The 23,444-nt window shown below is 41.5% G+C and overlaps 1 protein-coding gene across 1 annotated transcript; it reads left to right on the plus strand.

The window, feature by feature from the left end:
- Window positions 1–1,420: 1,420 nt before the first annotated feature.
- LOC132383350 (platelet-activating factor receptor-like) lies at window positions 1,421–16,280 on the plus strand. The gene is made up of 3 exons (XM_059954244.1): window positions 1,421–1,572; window positions 9,291–9,375; window positions 12,617–16,280. The coding sequence occupies exons 2-3, from the start codon at window positions 9,317–9,319 to the stop codon at window positions 13,644–13,646; spliced, it is 1,089 nt and encodes a 362-aa protein (XP_059810227.1). The 5' UTR covers window positions 1,421–1,572; window positions 9,291–9,316; the 3' UTR covers window positions 13,647–16,280.
- Window positions 16,281–23,444: the final 7,164 nt, after the last annotated feature.

A 23,444-nucleotide genomic window follows, 5' to 3' on the forward strand; every position in this document is an offset into this window, starting at 1 on the left:
ATGAGCAGAGACTGCGGGCTGAACAGTTAGCTGGAGCAATCCACTAGGGCATGGATTTTAAAGGTAAGAAGCTTGAAGCTGATGTGCTGAAGAGGACAGAAGAGCCATGGGACTTGCAGAGACAGCGATGATGGATGTTGTATGTGCAAGAGTTGATCAGGGAACGCAGAGAGCATTGCAAGGTGCTTATTCATGAAGTTAACCCTAGTGGTGGTAGAGCTCTGGATCAACGATTCTGCAGCACCTGGAGGGTGACGGGTACCGATAGTCAGTGGCTTGGAAATGGATCATGAAGGAAGATCGTCAAAGGAATACTGGTGATGAGCATTACTTTGTTCAGTGTCAGGTAGTTCTGGAGATTAAAGCATTCACATCCAAAGTTATGTGTGCTTGGGTAGAGGTTAACAAAGGTCAGGTAGTCACTTCATGGCAGCATGGATTCAATTTCCGTAAGGAATTTGTATGTTCTCTCCGTGACCCCTTGGGCTTTCCTCCCACATTTCAGACGCATGGGGTTAGTAAGTATGGATGGGCAGTGTAGGCTCATTAGGCTGGAAGGGCCTTTTACTGAGTTGTATTTCTAATTAAATAAATATATATGTAGGATATGAGGTGGCAAAGAGACAGTATTGAGTGGATTTACCTCACAGACGAAAGCTGGTCTCCTGGCGTAGGAGAAACCATTTGAGATATTTGAGCACTCAGAGAGAAGCCTGCTATGATGAATGAAAACGTAGGAGGCTTGCTGGAGGAAGTGCAGTGGTCACAGTCAAAGAGAATATCATTGGTGTTGCAGAGATAGTCAGGTTCTGAACTGAAGGTTCTCTGATAGGGCATTCCAAAGAGCTTGGAATGAAATGACACGAGAATGCAGCTGATTTTGTTTTTTCAAATACTTGCTGACTACAACTACCACAGTAATTTGTTAACAAGGCAAGCAGCTTTTAGACAATACCCATTTTGATTTCTCGATTCAGTCTTCCTCAGATTCAATCTGCTCCCTCCAGTGGATTAACTTGCCTCTATGAAGGAAGAATATTGTTCATTTTAACTATCAAATGTCCACACAAACCATTAGCACTATTCCCCGATTAAATTATTACTGGGATGAGATATGTGATCATTTCCTCTTAACCTGCAAACTAGATTAAAACACTGATACTGATATTAAACAGAAAGTCCCATAGACAATTAAGTGATCTAAAAACTCCACCAGCTCCCCGAAGTGCTAAACCAGTGTAGTCAGTAAGATACAGGTACACGAAGTAATTTACAGGAAATCAGAATTTTGATTAAAGCGGTGAAAAGAGATGAAATAGATTAGACGCAACCCTAGCCGTCATAGAGTTCCAAAACAAACCACGAACCAATGAATGAGGAGGGGTGTGTCTAAACGGCAACTGTCAAAAGGGCTAGGAATTCCAACTTTGTTTTGGCTTTTCAGTTTACATGAACAATGACTGCTAGTGTGTAAATTGCACCAAGAACATGCCACTGCAAGATTTTCCTCCAGTTTATTTCTTCAGCACATTCTGAATCCACAGTTAATCAACTACTGACTTGGGGACACTGGTGAGTACTTCAGTTCAAATTCCTAAATTTATTAGCATAAAGAGGCTCAAAGGTGTTTATGCTTCAATCTTACCTCGTTTGCATCAGATAAAACTCTTTTACTTCGCTGCATATTTGGCTGCCTGTCATTTTCTGTGCCCTTTTCAAATCATGTATGCAGTATAACCTGAGATGTTTATGTTGAAACATGGGATGGCTGAGGTGACCCACACTTGGAGCCTGTCAGTGTGGCGGTGCTTCTCTCTGATTAGAGAATGAGAGTAAGTGGATTGAATCATCTGATGTTTCAGTCCTCGGTGTGGGACAGTTTATTTCTCTGGTTTAATGACTCCCCCACTTCCTAATTTAAATTCAGAGCATGTTGTGTGAAGAAAGGCCATTAACCCATAACCTGTGCCCTAACATCATTTTTGTAACTCAAATTATACAAGCACACAAAGAATTTTGTAGAATGAAGAAACTGCCCAAGACTTTTGTAGAACCAATAAATTCAAAATTGAACCCATGTACACTAACTCATTACTTTTTCTTGTGCTACTTATTTTAACTTAACTATTTAACAGACATATATGTGCTTACTGTAATTCAGTATTTTTTCTTTCTGTCTATTTCTCATATATTTCATTGTACAGCTGCTATAAAGTTAAAAAAACTTCACACCATATGCTGGTGATGTTAAACCTAATACTGAAAAAGGTACTAATGAGAACCCTCTGTAATTTTCAAATTACATTCTTGTTGTTTTTTCTCTGTGAGTACTCAGTGGATCAAAAGTGAATTTTGTCCTGTATTTTATTAGAGAATAAGGTTTAATGGGTTGAGTATGGATTTAAATATAATGGGCAATCTAGTCCATATCATCCAAGTTATTCAATCACCAAAAGTTTATTCATCAGTGTGCATGCTGGCTAAATATAGAGCTTGTTCAAATTTCCCTCCTTGGCTTGCTATTGGTTGTCTGTTCTCTTTGCGTATAAAATAGGTACTGTTCACTTAAAGGAACATTGTCCTCAATTATGATGTCTTAGGTGCTTTATTGTGATGAAGTTGCTTAAAGTCATATTAGTTTAATGGCAATTGATGCAATAAAATGAATCTGAAAGTGACATTTTGAGTACTTGTAGGATCAAGTGCAATATGAACTTAACCTGACACCACACTGTTTCATGTTGATTGACACTTCCAGCTTGCTCCAGATACCAACCCTACTTTCAGAGCTCCCCGATACATTACTGTGCTCGAACATTGTGTTCTGTGCTCACAATATCAACTCAGCAACCGATGATTCTCAGTCTCTATTTCATAGGTTACGGACACTAGCACTTTCTCAGTTTAACTTCTCACTGCAGGTTTTGTATGGCTAATGATTTTTTTAAAGACCTTGTTGAACCCAATTAGTTCCTTAACCACCCCCAATTACTCTTGAGAGTAATTGGGTCGTTTAAACTTCTGGTGATTGCATAACTTGGGTGACAATGAGTGGGTTGCCCTGTTTTTACCTACGTTGACACTATTTCCATTCAAGTTAATATGAATCATGTTGAAACTGCAGGTGGTCTTGTCAGTTCTCTGGTACATTGCTCACGTGCACAGCCAGATACTCAGGGGCGTTCTGCATTCGTTATGCTAACTGTTTGCGAGAGTATCTGTACTTGCCTCTGGATCTCAGATTCCATTGAGGGATTGAATTTAACAGACGTGAGTGCGATCCGCAGAGAGTTATCCTTTCATGCTTTATGTGCTGGTGTCCAGAGACAAACTTCTTCCCTTTGGATGGTATTGAAGCACCCAGCCAAAGGAGCTAATGCAACCCAGCCTTCTCTGTGCCTTGTTTAACATTAATGAATATATAAACGAACAGTAATCAGATTGTTCAACTCTTTTATTTTCTCATTTCCATTCTAGGTTGATTGAAGGCAGAGAGTTACGATTACATACAGACACTTTGACTAAAATTCATTAACTTCATAGTTTGAGAATCTGCTCTGGGTATTTTCCATTTTTGTGAATCTTGGTATCATGCATGCAGCAAATGGCTTTAATGTATTTATGATACTTGTAAGCATAGTCATTGTGATAAGATTGTTTCACATTGTACATCATGCAGCCCCCACACTATCGATCTGTGGTGATTTTTCTAAAATTACTGTTACAACAACGTCAAACATAATGACAAATAAATGGCCCTGATTCTATCTCCATATGCTCCTGCGAAAACAGAAAGGCATATCACAACATGTTTATTTTATATGTTAAGCGAATGAAATTTAGTTACTACAAACAAATGCAAAATTAACATTCCAATATAATCCTAAATCGTCCGCATATAAATACATCCCAGAAGTCAGTAGAAATTAAATGTACAATGAAGTTACGGAAAATACACTTTATTTTTAAATTATTTTCTCTTGTTTTCCTTTGCTTTTGTAGGAGCTCCTTGGTTTGCAATTTCCAGGGTTGTTTCCAGAACTCTATCATTAGCACCTGATAGTGTCTGAAACTAATGTTTATTTAACATCTCTTCCTGTGGAAATGACTTGGTTCTCTGTTCATCACTTTCCCAGAGAGACACAAACATGCATCCCAACCATCTCCAATGTGTATATTAGAGTTAACATTTACCGGCTTCAACGAGAACTTAAATGAAAGCTGTTTCGGAACTAGCATTTGATAGAACATAGAATATTACAGCACAGTACAGGCTTTCAGCCCACATTGTTATGCCAACCTTTCAACCTACTCTAAGATCAATCTAACCTTCCCTCCTAACTATCCCTCAATGTGTCTATCTAAAATTTCCTTAAATGCCCTAATGCATCTGCCTCTATACTACCCCAGCAGGGCATTCCACACATGCAGCATTCTGTGCAAAAAAATGTAGATATTGGGCAACCGTCTGAGGCACATATATATAGCTAGGTTGCCCACGTCTTTTGCACGATACTGTAGTAATTTTATGTATCGTGTTGTTCTGCTGCCACAGAAAAAAATTCACGACATACGTGACTGATGATAAACCCGATTTTGACATGGGTCTCACGTGGGATGGGGGCAGGGAGAGGGGAAGTCATGGTTGGGAAAGGGGGAAAGGAGAGGGGAAGGAGCAAAGTGCACCAGGGAGACTTCTTGTAATGATCAATAAGCCAGTTGTTTGGAATCAAATGACCTTGCCTGATGTCTCAGTGCTGGGTGGGTCCGCACCTATGCCACCCCCTACCTCTGGCACTCCTTCTCTGCCACCTGTCCCACATCCTTCCTGCAGCACTTCACCCTCTCCATTCCCAATATCCTTTGATCCTGCCAGATTTACAAACTCACTCTCCGCTCCACATTGACAAATAAGGTACTGTGCAGAAGTCTTGTGGTACTCTGCCTACAGGTCCGAGAGTTCTGCACAGGGCTGTACTTTGACATCCTCCCTGTATTTTCCTCCACTCACCTTAAAATTATGCTCCTCATATTAGCAATACAAACATCTACACTTTAAAGTTGTAGCAGACAACTCTGTTGCTCTCCTGATCAGGGAACCACATTTTACAGAAAGCAGAACTAAAAGAGCCTGTGCCAAATGCCAAGTGAGAACTTGGCCGATTACAGAATGTAGAAAACATTAAGAAATAAAGGAAATAAGGGACATAGAAAGAGAAAATGAGAGAAAACACAGGCAGCAAACATAAAAGGGATTCTAAGAGTACTTTACAGGCACGTGACAGCAGTAGAGGTGTAGGAAGGGAGCTGAGGCTGAAGAGAGACCGAGAAAGAAAAGCTGCTCTTGGGATCAGAATTTATTATCACTGACATAAGTCATGAAAGTTGTTGCTTTGTGACAGTAGTTCAGGACAATACACAAAAATACACTATAAATTACATGAATAAATATATATAAAATATTGAATAAGTTGTGCAAAAATAGTGAGGTAGTGTTCATGGATTCATTTATCACTTCATAAATCTAATGGTGGAGGGGAAGAAGCTGTTCCTAATAATGCTAAGTGAGTGTCTTTGGGCTCCTGTACCTCCCTTCTGATGGCAATAATTTGAAGGGGACACGTCCTAGGTGAAGGGGATCCTTAATGATCGATGTTGCCTTTCTGAGGCATTGCCTTTTGATAGTGTCCCCAAGGCGGCAGGCACATAAATGAAGGCTTAACAGCAGCTTTACCAAGGCAGGAGGAGCTTCAGTAGGTCTTACAAAAGTAGATATGGTTCGAGATTCTGGCTGAGCTACAAATTAATCAGTTAGTGAGACTAGAATGGGTAAATGCTCCTTACTTAAATCATCTGGTCTGGCAGGTGATTTACTGAGGGAAATGAGGGTGGACATTGCAGAGAAGCCAGCCTTAATCCTCCAGATATCTCTGTCAGCAAGGACTGGAAAATTGAAAAGATACACCCTTGTTCAAAACAAATGGTGAATGGATAAATTCAGCACCTACTAATTGGATAGACAAACCTTTGGATGGGGACATTCTGCAACAATCGTGGCCAGAATTATCAGCATATGGCACGATGTGGGTTAATTAGCGGAAGTGATCATGGATTTGTTAAGGGTAGATTGTGTCCAACCAACCTAACTGTCTTTTGGTGAAGTGAGTGGGCTAGTGTGAAAAATGTTTTAGATCAATGGCCCTTCAGTAGAAGTGATAAAGGGCCATTAGCCTGAAACGCTGACTCTGTTTCTCTCTCCACAGATACTGCTTGATTTAAGTATGCCTGCCATTTTATTTTTGGTTTTGCTTCAAATTTTTAGAATTTGTTGTGTCAAGGACAGAACGGTGAAGAGGTTTGATTTGTCGTGGATGGAACTTAACACTGAGAAATGTGAAGTGCTAGCTTTTGATAGAAAGGATGGGAAGAAGCAACAAAACTGAATGGCACAATTTAAAAGAGTAATAATACACTGCCACATATGTCTGTGGAGGCCAGTTCATTGGGATATATTTGAAGTGGAGGTTGACAGGTTCTTGATTAGTAAGGACATCAAAGGTTACGGGGAGAAGGCAGAAAAATGGGGCTGACAGGTATAATAAATAAGCCATGGTAAAATTGTAGAGTATTCTTGATGGGCTGAATGGCCCAATTCTGCTCCTATGTCTTAAGGTCCATGACTAATAAGAGCAGAGACATTTCAGAGTGTGTATACATTGTTGATAGGAAGTAGTGAGTCAGGTTCAGAATCTGATTAAAAGATAATCTGGAATCCTGAGCTGGACAAACAGAGAATTCAGTCCAAGAGCACCAAAGTCAAGGTGGATCTTTATAAAACACTGGTCTTATGTGGATGCTTCACACACCATAAAGATGTGAAGGCTTCAGAGTGGGTACAACAAGAAAATACTGAACTGAGAGCAGAGCTGACGGACTTCAGTTATGTGGATAGATTAGGGAAGCTCTCTTTGCTCTCCAGTACAGGAGTTTCTGGGTGTCTGATAGTGGTACTTAAAATCACGGCAGGTAAAGGGGAAGTAGGTAGAGGGAGGACTGGATGGAGGACGGAAAATAGAGGGGATTGACAAAGAGAATCAAAACAAACTGCAAGAGAATTGTTTTATGCAGCGAGAATATGGACACAAAGGCTTTCATCTTAACCACTTAGCCACATTTACCAAGCAGGTGGTGTACCAGTTTCATAGGTGTCAATGTTATTTGCAGTGCAGCTACAGTCAACCTGTTGGAAAGGTATGAACAGATAGCAATTGTATTTTAGATCTCACAACGCTGACCAGTTTAGGAGATCATCCATTTTGACTATCTAGCAAGTGAGTGTGGCACAGGCCTCACAGCTGTTAGTGTGATAAACATTCAGCAAGTGTATGTTTCATTTCTGACCACGAATTTCAGGGCTGTAATTAGAAGTCCAGGCTACAGTAGGCTTTTCACGTGAATGAGAGCCAGAGCAGGTGGTGTCTGGGTGGGTTGTAATCTGACTAGAGCATCACAATACATTGTTTCTTCTTAGAATTCTGATTTCCATCTCAGCATGTCTTTTCTGTCATAATCAAAAACTCAGCAACTGTGGGAAGACAAACAGTTAATGTTTCAAGTCTGGGCTCTTCGACATAATCAATCTTATCTTCACTTTTTAATCCACAGCAGTTTGTGGAGAATACGGGTTAATGCTCCACACTTTTACCAGCTTTACTGTGAAATTGGAAGGCATGCACCGGGCTAAATCCCAAGACTCAAATTTCATTTTCTCCCTGGGAGGAATCTCTACTTCAGGCACCTTTGGGACAATAAAGGAAAGGGGTGGAGGAGGGTAGACATGTGTTTACCTTTTAATCTCACACAGTACAATTGCACACATTAATGCTTTGGGACATCCAGCAATTCTGCTACTGGCAGCAGGCAAGGAATTGCGACCAAGATCACTCTCTAGGAGATGATCATGGAAAATAGCTGGCATCCTGGGCCTGGCTTTCAGAGCAGAGAAAGTCCACCACTATTACCAAGTTACACCTCGTCACAAACCACAGGTAGTATGTACTGATTAAAGTCTACTTCACCTTTTGCAAACTATAATCAAGACTCCTTCATTTATTGGTCCGCCCTGATTTGGTCTTGAAAACCTAATTCCTTTCTCACAGTTGTTGACTTCTGTATCTTGAGTCACTTTCTTATTGTCCCGTCTGGAATTGTTGAACCTCTAACGCCCAACATCTTTAAATTATTTCAGCCTATCTAGCCTGGTAGAGTTGGAGACAGTATGCTGAGCATTTTAGCATGTGGTTATATTGAACAATACATAGGGGATTTCTGCAGGATGTGCTACGCTGTGAAAGACTTGCTGCTTTTGATTTCTTATAAATGTGTCATTTACGCAGAAAGTGTGTCGTAAACTCAGCAGATGTTACTGTGGTCCTGAGTGCCTGTTACACTTGGACAAACATTGCCATTTAGTAATTGTTAGTACTGCAATTCACTTTGCTGTTCATTTAGAACACTCTGGACAAATAATAAGGACTCCACATAGTAGACTGAATGAAAGGCTATCAGCCTAAAGCATTTAGCTCTACTCCTCCCTCCACAGAAACATCTTGGTCCAACTGAGTTTTTTTTTCAACTTTTTTGTTTTTTAATTGTTGGGTAGCGGAGTTTGTAAAGTACAGGGTTTAACATCTCCAGCTGAAGGAAGATCCTTCCTGAGATAAAACAAGTGTCATACTGAAAGAAAAATAACATTTAGAAAGAAAAATAAAATCATAAGAGCTTTTACAAGTATATAAAGAGGAAGAAAGTAGCTGAGGTAGAAGATGTGGGTATGAAAGAGACGGATTGCTAATCACAATTGCTAGAAAACTGTACAAGGCAAACCAGTGGGACTGTAGGCCAACACGCCCCTGGACTTGATGATCTGCCTCACAGCGCATTAAAATGTAGGAGGTGTCAAGATAATGGATGCATTGTTTACAATCTTTCAAGATTTCTTGAACTCAGGAAAGTTCAAACCAATTGGAAAATGATAACTCTAATCACTACAGTTCAGCAGTATTATGGCCACTTTGACCACTTTGCATTTAAATTGTCCTTTTTTTGTTCCAATTGTGTTCTTTCTTGTAAAAATTGTGTTTAAGTTCTGCTTATGTTTTCCTTATGAATACTTCATACATTTCTTATGTACCTGTGATGCTTCATCACATTTGGTCATGGGCTGCAAAAGGCTCTAGAACCTGGTGTAAACTGTAGCTCTTCTGACATGCATTGTTCCATTCTTACAGGCTGTGTGCTGCAGAGGGATCCAGCTATGGAAGAAGCAACGTGGTCGCTGCTGTGGAACGTGACTGACGAGCCCTTAAACATGACGTAAGTTTGCATTACAATTTGGCTGTCCGGTGTCCATTAACAAATGGGCCGCTTATTAATGTTGCGCCTCTGCTGATCACCACGTTGACAGTGGCTGCTCCCTTCAAAAAAAGTGTAAGATTATAAATGCATATCCTAGAACACTAAATTGATTCGTTTCTGTCTTGCTCACTGAGAGAGAAATGGGAGAAAAAATCTTCCCTTTTGTGTAATACTGCTCCTAAAAATAAAACCTCACTTAAAATGCTCAAACTTTACCTCATGCTGTCATCTATTTGAACACTCTGGGTGAGCCAGTAAGTTGGTTGCTTTTTTCCACCTCTGTTCAATATGATGCAGAAGTAAGCAACACATCTTGTGGAGATCTGACAGCTAACGGTGCCTTCCGTTTGAAAAGTATCACAGACTGTATCAATGGTGGGAAGCTATCTCATCATTTTGATTACATACCTCACACTTGCAAAAAGGCATTCTCCACTGATCTCCTGACCGTGAACGGAACGCGTGAAGATATTATTGCATCAGAAGCAATCTTTTCCCATCAGGTAAAACAGAAAATAAACTTAAATAAGGTGCAGAATGTGATAGGTTCAGTGAAGTATACAATAGAAAGAAGTAATTGCTATACTCAAGCTTTGACGAGAAATAACCAGCATCAGAAACAGTTTGCTCTTTGCTGGCTGTAAGACCAGCACTGTGTTTTGGAACATGGAGCCACCCAACTTTATCTCCGGTTCAGTGCTGAGCTGTAATCAGTTTAATTCACATCATTCAGCTGGTACCACGGAGTCAGATGATAATCATCACGTGGTGAGCTGGCAGGAAAGAGTTCAGTCAGTTCCGAACTGCAAACTAGATAGACCGTGACTGCAGTTCCTGGTATGTCGAGGCAGGCGTTTTCAGTTTTTTTCTCTCTCGAAAAGGGTAAATTAATCAAACAGGTGCACGTAGCCACTCCCAGCTAATGCGATTATTCCCCCGACGACCTCCCCGCTGAGGCTGATAACGTGCACGTCATTTGAATGAGGTTGTCCTTCACCAGCTGCAGTCTAATAACAATGGGTCCCACTTGTACTGAGAGAAGCCAGCACTGTTTGTAGTTGTTGCAGGAAAGTTGACCTGGCCGTCCAAGACCAAAGTCAGTGAGCCCAGTGTTTGAAGTCAACATCAGATAGAACCACGTTAGATTATAGTTCTGTGCAAGTCTTAAGGCACACACATATATATATATATATTGCTATGCCTCCTAATTCATTTATGCAGTACCGTATTTGTCAATATGGAGTGGAGAGCGAGTTTGTAAATCTCACGAGAGCAAAGGATGTTGGGAATGATCTGGGTGGAGCACCACCGGAGGGGTGTGGGACGGGTGGCAGAGAGGGAGTGCCAGGGATGGGATGGGATGTGGTGCGGGTGCAATCAAACCCAACCCTGACACACCGGGCAAGGTAATTTGATTCCAGTCAATTGGTTTATGGATCATTACAGAATGTCCCTCTGGTGTTTTCTGCTTCTTTCCCCCTTTCCCCAACCATGATTCCCCTCTCCCTGCCCCCTTCCCACTCTCAGTCCACAATAGAGACCCAGATCAGAATCAGGTTTATCATCACTCACATACGTCATGAAATTTGGGTTTTTATTTGAGGTAGCAGTACAGTGCAATACATAAAATTACTACAGCACGGTGCAAAAGTCTTAGGAACCCTAGCTATATATATATATATATATATATATATATATATATATATATATGTGTGTGTGTATACACACGTATATGTAACTGCTGGCTACCCTGCACCTGGTTTAGCCCCCCTGTTAAAGGGGTCACATGCAAAAGGCTACTTGGGTGAGTGTCTGGTGGGGACCAATGGTGAGTGAGCTGCCCCAGAATGGACACGACAAGCCCCTTCACCAGAGGTGCTGCCCCTCCCGGGATACCCCATATGCCCCAGCAGTATGGGTAGTAGAATGGGCTATATCGTAACTGCTGTCTATTGTACAACCCCTTGGGTATTCACTTCCATAACTATAAGTTCTTGATTAAAGGCATGCAGCTTACAGTAGAAAACAAGTTTATCCTATGTTAACTAAAATGCATCAGATTACTACTCACAATACATGAAGGAATTTTTTCATGTAAACTTAGTAAAATTAAAGTAATTCTAAAGAGAATTTGTCAATTAAGCCCAAAGTGAAATTCTTGATTATATGTATTTTTTTCATGTTTTCTTTAGTCATTGTCCTGTCCGCTGCTCATTAAAACAGCTGGTTCCTCTTTCAGTGGCAGTGACAGACATAATGATGGGGCTATTACAGCATTAGTCTCCCTGAGGGCAGTTTATGACATCGGGATCAGGCAGCAGTAAGGCAGGAGCATATGGCTGTAAATCTGATCAGATTCATGTGTACATTACAGCTATAACTGAAGCAGGGAAATGATGACTGTGTGGAGCGTGAATACATTCCATTCTTATGATATATTTTGTATTGGTACGTTTATAAAAGGCCATCAGACATAGGAGCAGAATTCAGCCATTCTGCAAATTGTGTCTGTTCTGCCATTCCAACATTACTGATTTATTATCGCCCTCAACCCCAATCTCCTGCCTTCTTGTAACCTTTGACATCTATTAACCTCCGCTATAAATATATCCAAGCATTTGACCTCCATTATCTTTTGGGACAATGAACTCCACAGATTCACTACCCTCTGGCTGAAGAAATTCCTCCTCATTTCTGTTCGAAAGGGGCATCCTTGTATTCTGTGGCTGTGCCCTCTGGTCCTCTGCTCCCCCAGTCTTGAAAACATCCCCTCCATGTCCAATATCTAGGCCTTTAAATATTTGATAGATTTCAATGAGATTTCTGCCTCCCCCCATTCTTCTAAGCTCAAATGCAGGCCCAGAACCATCAAACACTCTTCATATGTTAACCCTTTCATTCCCCGCATCATTCTCATGAACCTCCCTGGGACCCTCTCCAAAGCCAGCACATCTTTTCTTAGACAAGGGGATGATAACTGTGGCTGATAATACCAGGTAATTGTTTATTAAAAATCTTGGCTAAAATAACAGAATCAGCAAATATTCCTAAATTTGACCAAGAGGCCAGAGTTTTAAACTTGACTTAATTTCCAGTTAGTAATTTTTCAAGTATTTGCTGAATGCACTTTTATGATGCCCTGTAATTTCTAAAGTGTACCTTTTGAGTTTACCCCTGTGTTATTTTTTCTGTTCTACAGGGAGACGGCAATGAACTACAGTGACAACCGCAGTTTGATTGACAGAGCTGTCCATGAGGGATGTACCACCTGGCACCCAGTTCAGAACTTCATTCTCCCACTCATCTACTTGGTGGTCCTGTTCGTAGGACTCTTTGGCAACTTCATTGCCCTTCTCATTTTCCTTCAGAATGCCAGGAAGATCAAAAAAGCGATCCGAGTGTACCTGATTAATCTTACGCTGGCAGACATCACGTTCAATGCCACTCTGCCTTTCTGGGTGGTTTATTACTTTAAAGGTGGAGACTGGATCTTCTCAGAAGCCATGTGCCGGATGGCGGGAGTGTTCTACTATGTGGCGACGTACAGTGCCATGACCTTTATGATCCTCATTAGCATTAACAGGTACTGCACGGTACGAATGACAAAGCTCCCGATCCCTTTGAATGAACCGACGGGATCTCTGTACACCTGCAGCTTCGTCTGGATATTTTGGTTAGCTTGTGGCGTTCCTGCATTGATGCAGCGACAAACAACCAGGTGGGGACTTAACGCCACAAGATGTTTCGAAGAATACTCTGACAGAAGTAGTTACGTGTATGCATCTTTCGTATTCTTCCTCATATCCTTCTTGTTTGTCCTACTGAGCTACGTTTCAATTATGAAAACTCTTTCCTCCCAGGGGAATGCTCTGAAGGGCATTCATCGAAGGTTGGCTAGGTCTATGGTACTAGGAATGCTTATTGTATTTTTGGTCTGTGTTTTACCTTACCATGTTTCCCTAATCCCCTGGGAGCTAAGCAGGGCTAACTCCAAAGAGGCAGCTGGCTGCTCCCCTCTCAAAGGCATAGACATAGTGCACAAATTGAATTTGGCTTTGCTGAGCGTAAACAGCTGTGTTGACCCCATCATCTACTGCTTCTCCGTGAAGAGATTTCGCCGAGAGTTGATCAAGATATTCAGGAAACTGGTGCGCCGTTTGCCATTTCAGCCACATATGATCGAGCCTTCAGAGACTCACATCAGGTCAAATTCACTCACTACCTCGTAAACTTCAAGTTGATGAGAACTGGCATCACATCTTAAGTGATGTGTCAGCAGTCATTTCATTCCAGCTCATGTAGAATACCTGAGGCCTTCCATGAGTGAAATTACTGTCAACTTTATTGTTATAAAGCACCCACTGGGGCTCTTTCCATTTGCGCCCAGTACCAAATGAAACTTGACGGCTCAAAAGATGGTTTGTGACACTTTTGGTGATGGAAGGACAGATTCTCATCTTCTATTGTTAATGTATTAAAATGCAAACATGGACATTCTCAGTATTTATTGCCACCTTCTGTGCCTGGAGCATCAAAGACTAAAATATGGCATATCTGTCACATTGATAGTTTTGATGGGGCATTGCCTACATAATAATGTATTGGGGATATTTTGGTATGGGAAATTTTCCAAAAAAGTTTACCACTTTTAATGTAATATGTGAAAAGGCAAGAAAGGCACAAAGTGCTTGTATCTAGTGTGGGAGTTCTTTGTCGTCATGGCTCCTAACATAAATATTCCATTCCTGATAACATCAAGGAATTGCAATTCAATGCATGACACTCATATTTTTCTCCATTGCAAACAATCATAGTCATATTGGTTTCTTTGAAATGTAGTTTGCGAGCTTAATTTTGTGACACTTTTGAACACAAAGTGCTTCTGTTTGTGTTCTGTTACTTTTTTAGAGCACTGATATATTTATGTTTTTGTTTGTACACTTCTAAATCTTGACCTTGACTTTGCTTAATTATGGAGCGTAAAGTAATTAACCCAAGATTCCAGGCTTTCAGTTGTTAATGAGAATTCTATGAAGCCTTATTGATTATGTGGTTGATACATGCAAATGAAAGCTTACACACTAAGTGTAAAACAAATCTGCAACTATTTATAGAAGAAAAAAATCAGTTGCTGAATAATTTGATGCATTAAATATGTGCTGGTATTTTCTTCCCCATACACCATCCAGTCCATTACCACTCTCCCACTCACTCACCATATGCTGAATATATTTCAAGCTATCAGCTAACTTGGTTTCACAGGAGATTTGACACTTCGCCTCAACAATACGTTTGCAACATACGAGCTTCCTTGCTCTGCACTTAAAGGCAATTCCTTGTTATATTTTCTTTAATACTTTTTGCTTTTACTTTAAGTTTGTATTCTATGTATAATTTTGTTAACATATCCACACTATGGAATTCTGAAGACCTCTTTTTGGACATTGAGGCTCTGGTGAGATATATTACATTTTTTCAAATGATTTTGCATTTCTGTGTTCTCAAGACCATGACAATAAACCTATATTGCACCTTCCTGATTGTTTTATTTTTCCAAGAAGAATTTTCCCCAATGATCCATCTAGATTATGTGCCAACTCATCTTTGTCCGAGTTCAAAACCAAGAAAAACATATCAGGGCAGAGAATTCCACAGATGCAAAAAAGTTAAGTCTTTAGATTTCCAGTATCTGCAGTTGTTTATTTAAAGGTTCATTTTGTGTGGCATTCTGACTGATGACATCTTCCAGTCATTCATATAATGGTGGATATGTGCCAAAAAACCAAGCGCCCGCACAAACAAATTGGAGATTTGACCTCAAATCACATAGTTTGTAAAACCTTACCTACAATCATAAAAAAGTAGCATGTGACTCACTAATGACCTTCAAAGAAGGAAATCTGCTGTCTTGCTTTGGCTTAGTTTTATTGGTGAATCCAGACCTTTTTGCTTGACTCCTAAACGTGCTGAAATGGTTCAACGAGTTCAAAGGTTGCAACAAATACTGCTTTGCCACCATGCATAGGTACCCGGAAATGATAATTTACATACAAATACAGAGCACGACCAAGAATAACATCTGGAAGGATTGTTTCAACTCTATAGAGGATCAAGCCCTGATCACAAATGGAGCATTTCCAGTAACCATGGCAATGTAGCTTCCTATATTCCAGCTGAAGTTTAACATCATTGAGAATCAATTAATAGTTTTGGTTTGGAAAATACATTTTCAAAATAACATCAACCACATTTTACTTTATGGATCCTGATATTTGCACCCAAAAATGTAAAATGTCAGATATTTGAGATAATTGACAACGAGTGTACAGGTTAGGGTGGTATCATGAGTATTGAATAGAAGATCAAAGCCATTTAAGTTCTATAATTGAACCATTATAAGCTACATAGCAGTATGTACATTAAAACATAGGCCACACCTACTTCACAGGTATCTGTGATCCAAGCATGGTTAGAGAATGAGAAGTGCAGTTACTGAACAGGAACAGATGGCCATTGAAATTTGGGAACTTTGATATCTGCCCTTTAAACAGAGAAGTAAAATAGGGAAATTCCTACAAATACCATTTTAATAAATAGAAGAAAATCTGAAAAGACAATTTCCAACCAAGCCAAAATGTACAAATAATTTGTGGCCAGAAGTGTGATTAATACAACCTGGATTAACAATGAATATTTCTATGTAAAATGATACGATAAGAGAACCAAAATGTGGCACTTAGGAACTATAACTTAGATGTAATTTGTTCTTGTGTGGTTACACCATTTCATTGGTTTAATGCTTGTTGTTCTTACAATTGCTGTGAATTGCATTGTAAATTATGCCTTGTATTCTAATCTTGCTGTATATAACTGGTCTTTAAAATATAATTTTAATATCAGCTTTATTGCTTGTTTCTTCATTGCTAGGCTATTCAGTAAACATCGCATACAGGTTCGGGCTCCTTTCTGCAGATTTTTAGTCTACTGAGTAGTTGAGGGTGGTTGATTGGAACCAAAACCAGGGTCTAGATGACAGTCAGGGATAAATTCAATAACAATTCACCAGAGGGAACTTATTTAACTACAGGCTAGTTAGGAAGATATGATCTCCAGAACTATCTGTTCCAATATAGTTGCTACATCAGCATCTTCCTGTCCGGTCCTGTCCACCAAAGGCAGGATAAATCTCAAAATTACCGCCCAATCAATGCGATCACAATCATTAACCAAATGATGGAAACTTCTGTTGATAATACTATCAAGAGGTTAATTATTCACAATGCCATTTGGATTTTGCTTGGGCCATATCCATTCCATAACTCATCACAGCCTTGGTCCTATCCTGGAACAAAGAGCTAGACTCCCGGGGTGAGACAAATATTGTTGCATTTGACATCAAATCAAAATTTGATTGACTGTGGCAACAAGGAGCATTGGTAAAACTGCTGTCAAGGGGGATCAAAAGGAAAACACGGTTGGTATCGTAGTTTGCACAGACTGTCATTGTTGCAGGACAATTATCCCAGCCCTAGGACATCACTGCTGAAGTTGCTCAGGGCCATGACTAACCTTTTGCAATTGCTTCAACAATGACTCTGCTTGTTTCAGAAGATCAGAGATGGGATGTTTGGCTATGAGTGCATAATGTTCAACTCCATTTGCATCTCTAAAGCAAATGATGTAATCCAAGCTTACGTTAGGCCTGGACAACACTTAGATATAGCTTGATTCAAAGGAGATGATACTTATGCATAAAAGAGGCAGGCCATGACCATTTCCAACAGGAGAGAGATTGAAAGGGTCTATCATACATATCCAATAACAATATTAGCTCTGAGCTGCCATCATCAGCATCTTTGGGATACCGTTGACCAAAAACACAACTGGACCACCTGCATAAATACAAGAGCAAGTCATAGATTGGAAGCTGTCTGGTGAACGATTCACCTCTTGACCATCCAGAGCCTTTCTATCATCTACAAGGCACGCATCAGGAGTGTGTTGCAAAGTTTCCATCTGTACAGAGTAGTAGAGGCCCAAGAATGTTTAAGAAGGTTGCCACCATTCATCGGCTCCCTAGTAGCCACTCTATATTTTTATTCCCTCCACCACTGGCTGCAGTGTGTAGCACTTACAATGTGTGTAACATTTACAACATGTGCCACAGTTACCTACCTAGAGCATGGGTTCCCGATCTTTTTTATGCCATGGACCTTTAACCGAAGGGTCTGTGGACCCAGGTTTGGGAACCCTGACCTAGAGCGTTTCAACAGCTCTCTTCCAACCCATGATCTTTACTATCAAGACGAACATGGAACATCATTATCACCTGCAAGGTCCCCTTCAAGACTTTTCTGATTTGGAAATATTTCATCATTTGTGCATCATCCCTCCAAGAGGACATCAACCTTGTCATTGGGTTTGAAGGCTTGCTTGTCTCAATGACCCAGTCAGGGCTTTATGCTTTGGCTCTTGGTAGGGTCACCCATGCCAAACAGATCAAAGGGTAGAAGCCAGACTAAGAGTGGTCCACCGGTCCTCCACGTTCAGGGGTTCAGCTCAGATCTAGTAACCCTTACTGGGGTGGGGGGGGGGCAAAGGGTAAAACAAAATTGTTTAGAAACAGCAATGAAAAATACTTTTGCATCTGAGTGGCCAAGGACAGACAGAGATGGAGGACCTTCATTGCTGCCCTCAACACCAGCGGCATAATGGGCAGAAAGTAAGTCCTTCATTATCACTGGATCCACATTGTGGAGCTTCTGGTCTAAGCGCATTATGGAAGCACCTTCTCCAGAAAGACTATGGTGCTTAAGAAGATGGCTCAACACCACAATGAATAAATTAAAGAAATTCTGAAATGAGAAACACAGGTGAGACTTAAAGGGAAGCTGAATAAACACTGGAGGTCAAAACAGAGATAAAGAAAATCTGAGAGGGTTAGGTGGGGGTAGGGTTGGGAAGAGATTTGGGCAGAACAGGAACAGAGATTGGAAAAGATGATTCATTACTGTGCTAAATATTCCATATACATCCTCATAATTTCACAATTACCTCAGGGACCATGCCTTGTACTTTTTTTTTTGCAAATTGAGCAGTATGAGTTTGTCCAGTAGGTGCCCATGTTTTTAGCAGAGAATGTCATTCAGCCTGCTTTTGGGCCCCTCTCCTCGGTGCATTAGATGAGAGAGGGCTACCAGACTGCCAGTATCAAAGGGAACAAGGTTAACCAGAAGTATTCGCTGTGCCATTGTGAGCAATTTACGGCTTCTTCAACATCACTTTTCTGTCAAGTTGTAGCATTTCAAAATCAGTCCAAAGTCTGAACTTTGAAAATCCTCTTTATGTAGGATGAATGCTAAGTAATGTCTTTCACATAGCCCACACAAATTAGAGGGCGGACATTACATTGCAATAATTGATGCACCTCAGTTTTTGCTAAATGGAACAGTGCTTGATTCACGAACTATCTAATACATGATCAAAGTTTCCATTGTTGCAAACTTAATACTCATGAATTTTCATCCATTACTTTGGCAAATGTTGGCAGAAACAGAATAAGATGGTAGCTTTATTTTGGAGTTCAAAGGTGTTGCAGAGATTTTCATAAATAATTAGTTATGCTTCCAGGAGTTCCCAGCATTTATAATGCCATCAACCAATACCATTAAGCAAGGGGTTTGTAGATCCTAGATTGGGAATCCCTGAGTTAGACTGTTGGATTCAGACTCGGTCTGAACTTTAAGGATGTCAAGGTTTTGGAGATGCCTTGGAGGAGACTTGTTAATTTACACATATGTTTTCAAATGTTTTTATCGCACAAAGAGGCCATTTGGCTCATTGACTCCATGCTAGTTCTCTGAGTAATCGCATCTGTGACACTCCCCCATTTACTTCACAGCAATTTTTACCTTCTCTCATTCTATCCTGCTCCTTCTCTTGCTCACCTTTGGCACTTGGGAGAAAAGTGATATACCCAGAGAAAAATACATGTGAACACTAAGAGAGCAGGCAGACTCCACGAGGATAGCACAGGAAGTCAGCATCGCACTTAGCTTTCTGGGCCTGTGAAGGAAATTATTATTTTTCAAGTACGTGTTAAGTAGATGATTTGGTAAATATTTGAGGAGCAGGTATTTCCAGGGTCTTGAAGATTTGCCAATAATTGAATAGTTTTACTGTGCACGAGTATAATCAGAAACAAGTTTAATATCACTGACATTTATTGTGAAATGTATTGTGTTGCAGCAGAGCCTCTAGTCAGAAATCTGATGGTGAAGGGAAAGAAACTCTTCCTGAGCCATTGAGTGTGAACCTTCTGACTCTACCTCCTCTCTGATGTTACTAATAAGAAAGTGAGGGTGTCCTGGGTGATGCAAGCCCTTAATGATGCCTATTTGAGGGGGCTGCTTTTGAAGATATACTCAATGCAGGGAGGTCTAGTGCCCATGATGGAGCTGGCTGAGTTTGCAACCCTCTGCAGCTTTTTCTTAAATCTGGGCAGCAGCCCTCCATCGCAGGCAATGACAAAAATAGAATGCTCTCCACAGCACATCCGCAGAAATTTGCTGGAGTCTTTGGTGATATAAAACATCTTCACAATCTCCATCAGCACAGGTGCACCACAAGGTTGTGTGCTTAGCCCCCTGCTCTGCTCACTTTACACTTATGACTGTGAGATTAAGCACAGCTCCAGTGCCATATTGAAAGCTTGCTGACGACACTGTAGGGTAATGTAATGGGCGACAGATGACGCATTTGTGCTCTACATAATTCACAAACAGGGCCATTAAGTGGTTCTGTTCACTTTAGGAGATGGTGTCTGATGTAATAATGTCAAAGTAAGATGACTGCTTCTGGCTTGTTCGTAATGGAAGTAAAGTGGTGCAGCTTTTTTAAAGCACGTAAAACGACTCTCACGTTTTTTTATTCACAAAACCCTACGCTGACGGCTCTGACATACCGAGATGATTCCAGAGTTTCTCAATGATATGTTGACCAACCCAGTCGCTTTGAAGCCACATGTGGCTTGGGAGCAGCATGCCACATGAAGTTGGCATTGGCGGAAGCCCCACTCGCAAGGCGAGAAATCACAGGGGACAATACCCACTAAGTCTGGGATCGCTAAGTGGTTCCACTACAGCCAGAGTGGCGAGTCCACCTGCATGTGATAAATACGACACTCTGAAAACTCACCTCTCACAGGATTTTGGATTGTCTGACTCCGAGCGTGCCAAATAGTTGCCCTCCTTTACCCGTCCTGGGTGACACCAGGCCTTCAGAACAAATGGACCACATGCTGTTTCTCCTCGGCAATCACTAACCCTGTTTTATTTTTAAAGAACTCTTTATGCAGCAGATACCTGATCAAGTTTGCACTGCACCCATGAAGGACTATAGGGAGTTTACTGAAATGGCTGATATCCTATGGCCATCCAGGCAGAGGTGCATTGTTCCTCCGCCTTTCCCTGCCTCAATAGACCCTGCCAGCAGAGCCTCCATTAGACTCACAGGCGCAGCTTGGAACCAGACAACACCAGGCTTATGATTTTACCACGCACGTTTTCGGTATGAATGCCAAGACGTGCCTCTCAGCTTCTTCAGTGCCAGCACGTCGGGACATTGTAGATCTCTGAGCACAGTGGATACCAGCCGCCGGGCTCGCCTATTGTTCATTACGGGCGATGCTTCCTGTGTGATGCATTCAAGTGAGTGCACTGCTGTGTTCGCCCATTAATTATAAGGTTGAGAGTGATGGGTCATCGCTGGAGGCTGTCAACGGGATCAGATCCGGACTTATGGGACACGATGTGTGATCCTTGGCTTCAGCAGGTGATACTACACATGGGATGTTGTCTTGGCTGAATTTGTAAGCCCTCTGCTCAGCACAGAACTCCTGTGCTCCAAAGGACAATTAGTGGAACTTAAGGACTGCTGGCTGGTAGACACAAAGGACTTTGGGTTGTTACCCTGTATGCCCAGTAAGTTCCCCACAAGGACTCTGTTTCGTGCATGCGCTACCACATGTGAATTAATTCGTCTGCTCTAAACCCCACCAAGTCCACGTCACAAGGCACGGGGTCAAGCACCACATTTCCACAACTGGCTAACCGGTTTGCTTGTGAGCATAGACGGGGCTCAGAAAAGCTGAACGGCGTGAAGGCTGAGTTTGCCGATGTGGAAATGCTTGGCATTGTACACAGATCGAATAGTCCACAGGAGGGCACACCTGGAGCACCAAACACAGTATATGACACCAACAGACTCGCAGGTGACGTGTTGCCTCACCTGGAAGGACTGTTTGGAGCCCTGAATGGTAGCGAGGGAGGAAGTGTAGCACTTCCTTGAAAGAATAAGTGCCAGGAAAGAGATCAATGGGGAGGGATGAATGGACAAGGGGTTTTGCGTAGGGAGCAATCCCTGAGGAAAGCAGAAAGTGGGTGGGGGGGGGGCAGAAAGATGTGTTTGGTGGTGGGATCCAGTTGGAGGTGGTGGAAGTTTTGGAGAATTAAGTGCTGGATTTGGAAGCTGGTGTGGTGCTAGGTGAGGACAGGAAGAACCCTATTCCTGGTAAGGTTGTGGGAGGATGGGATAAGAGCAAATGTGCATGAAGTAGAAGAGTTGCGGTTGAGGGCAGCATTGATGGTGGAGGAAGGGAAGCCTCTTTCTTTGAAAAGGGAGACATCTCCTTCATTCTAGAATGTAAAAACCCTCATCTTGAGAACAGCTGCAGGAGAATTGAGTAAAGGGGATGGCGTTTTTACAAGTAGCAGGGTGGGACGAGGTGTAGTCCAGGTAGCTGTGAGAGTCTGTTGGTGTACAATAGACATCGGTGGATAAGCTGTTTCCGGAGATAGAGACAGTGAGATCAAGAAGGGGAAGGGAAATGTTGGCAAATGGACCAGGTGAACTCGAAGGCAGGCTAGAAGCTGGAAGCAAACTGGATGAAATTGAAGAGTTCAGCATGGGTGATTTTTCACTGCCCCACACGACAAAGGGACTACAAGAATTTTTAGGTATGGTGAATACCTATCGCCGTTTCATTTAGTACACTGCTGAACTTATACTCCCCTTGTCTAGTGCCCTTAAAGGCAGTGCATGCTTGAGTGGTCAGTGGACATGACCAGAGCATTTGACGACACCAAACGAGCTCTTTCAGACGTGACCCTGCTGGCGCAACTGCTCCTGAGATCACCTATAGTCAACATTACTGTCGCCTCAGAATATGCTGGGTTCTGAGGTCATCTGAATTAAAAATGTCTTGATGAGTTTTAGGCATCAGGATTCTCATTATAGAATTTGAAGTGTGAAGCCGAATAAAAGGATATGAGATTTCCAAAATGTTTTCTCAACTATTCAGAACAGCCTGCAAGAGGCTGTGGAGCTCCTCAAGGGCTGGGTGCAGCTGTAGACATGATGTGGAGAGGTAAGACAGAGGAGGCATGATAATGCAGTGCTTCTGTCATCAGGAAGAAGGTGCAGGATCTTCAGGACCCACGCCATCATGTAAGCTTCTGGAAGAGCTAATCCAAGTCACAACATCCCTTTACCAATAGATTTATCTGTAAAATGAGCAACCTCAGGATCACTCAAGATAAACAAGTTTTCGTTTCACATTTGCAATCCCAAGGGTGAACATATTGCTGATGCATACCACATGAACTGCCAATGGAGGCAATAAGGAAGTTGTTGATTGGGCATGTTGAAGAAGCTGAGGTTCAGATTCCATTTATAAAGGAAGGATACTTGCGTTTGTCTTTGGACGTGGTTGGGATGGGGTGGATGGTCAGGAGGATGATCAGAAAAATGGGGTGTTGGAGATATAATGGAAACAAACATCTAGGCTTAAAAACATTGGCAACAAAGAGTGTTGGTGTGTGGAGTGAGCAATGATGATCAGATAAGGTGAGGCTCCATTAAGAATCCTAAAACAATTGTTCCACCTCCATTTTAGATTTTTGTCCTAGGCGCATGCTAATTGCAGTCCTTGGCTGAGAAGTAGAGGCTCAAGTAATTTAAAAATGAGA

The sequence above is a fragment of the Hypanus sabinus genome, chromosome 30, assembly GCF_030144855.1.
Source record: "Hypanus sabinus isolate sHypSab1 chromosome 30, sHypSab1.hap1, whole genome shotgun sequence".
Lineage (NCBI taxonomy): Eukaryota > Metazoa > Chordata > Chondrichthyes > Myliobatiformes > Dasyatidae > Hypanus > Hypanus sabinus.

Excerpts from the sequence above, each read along its gene's own strand:
- LOC132383350 (XM_059954244.1), top strand. The coding sequence starts at position 9,317 with ATGGAAGAAGCAACGTGGTCGCTGCTGTGGAACGTGACTGACGAGCCC. Across the intron at positions 9,376-12,616 it reads GACGAGCCCTTAAACATGAC|GGAGACGGCAATGAACTACA; the intron begins GTAAGTTTGCAT and ends TCTGTTCTACAG.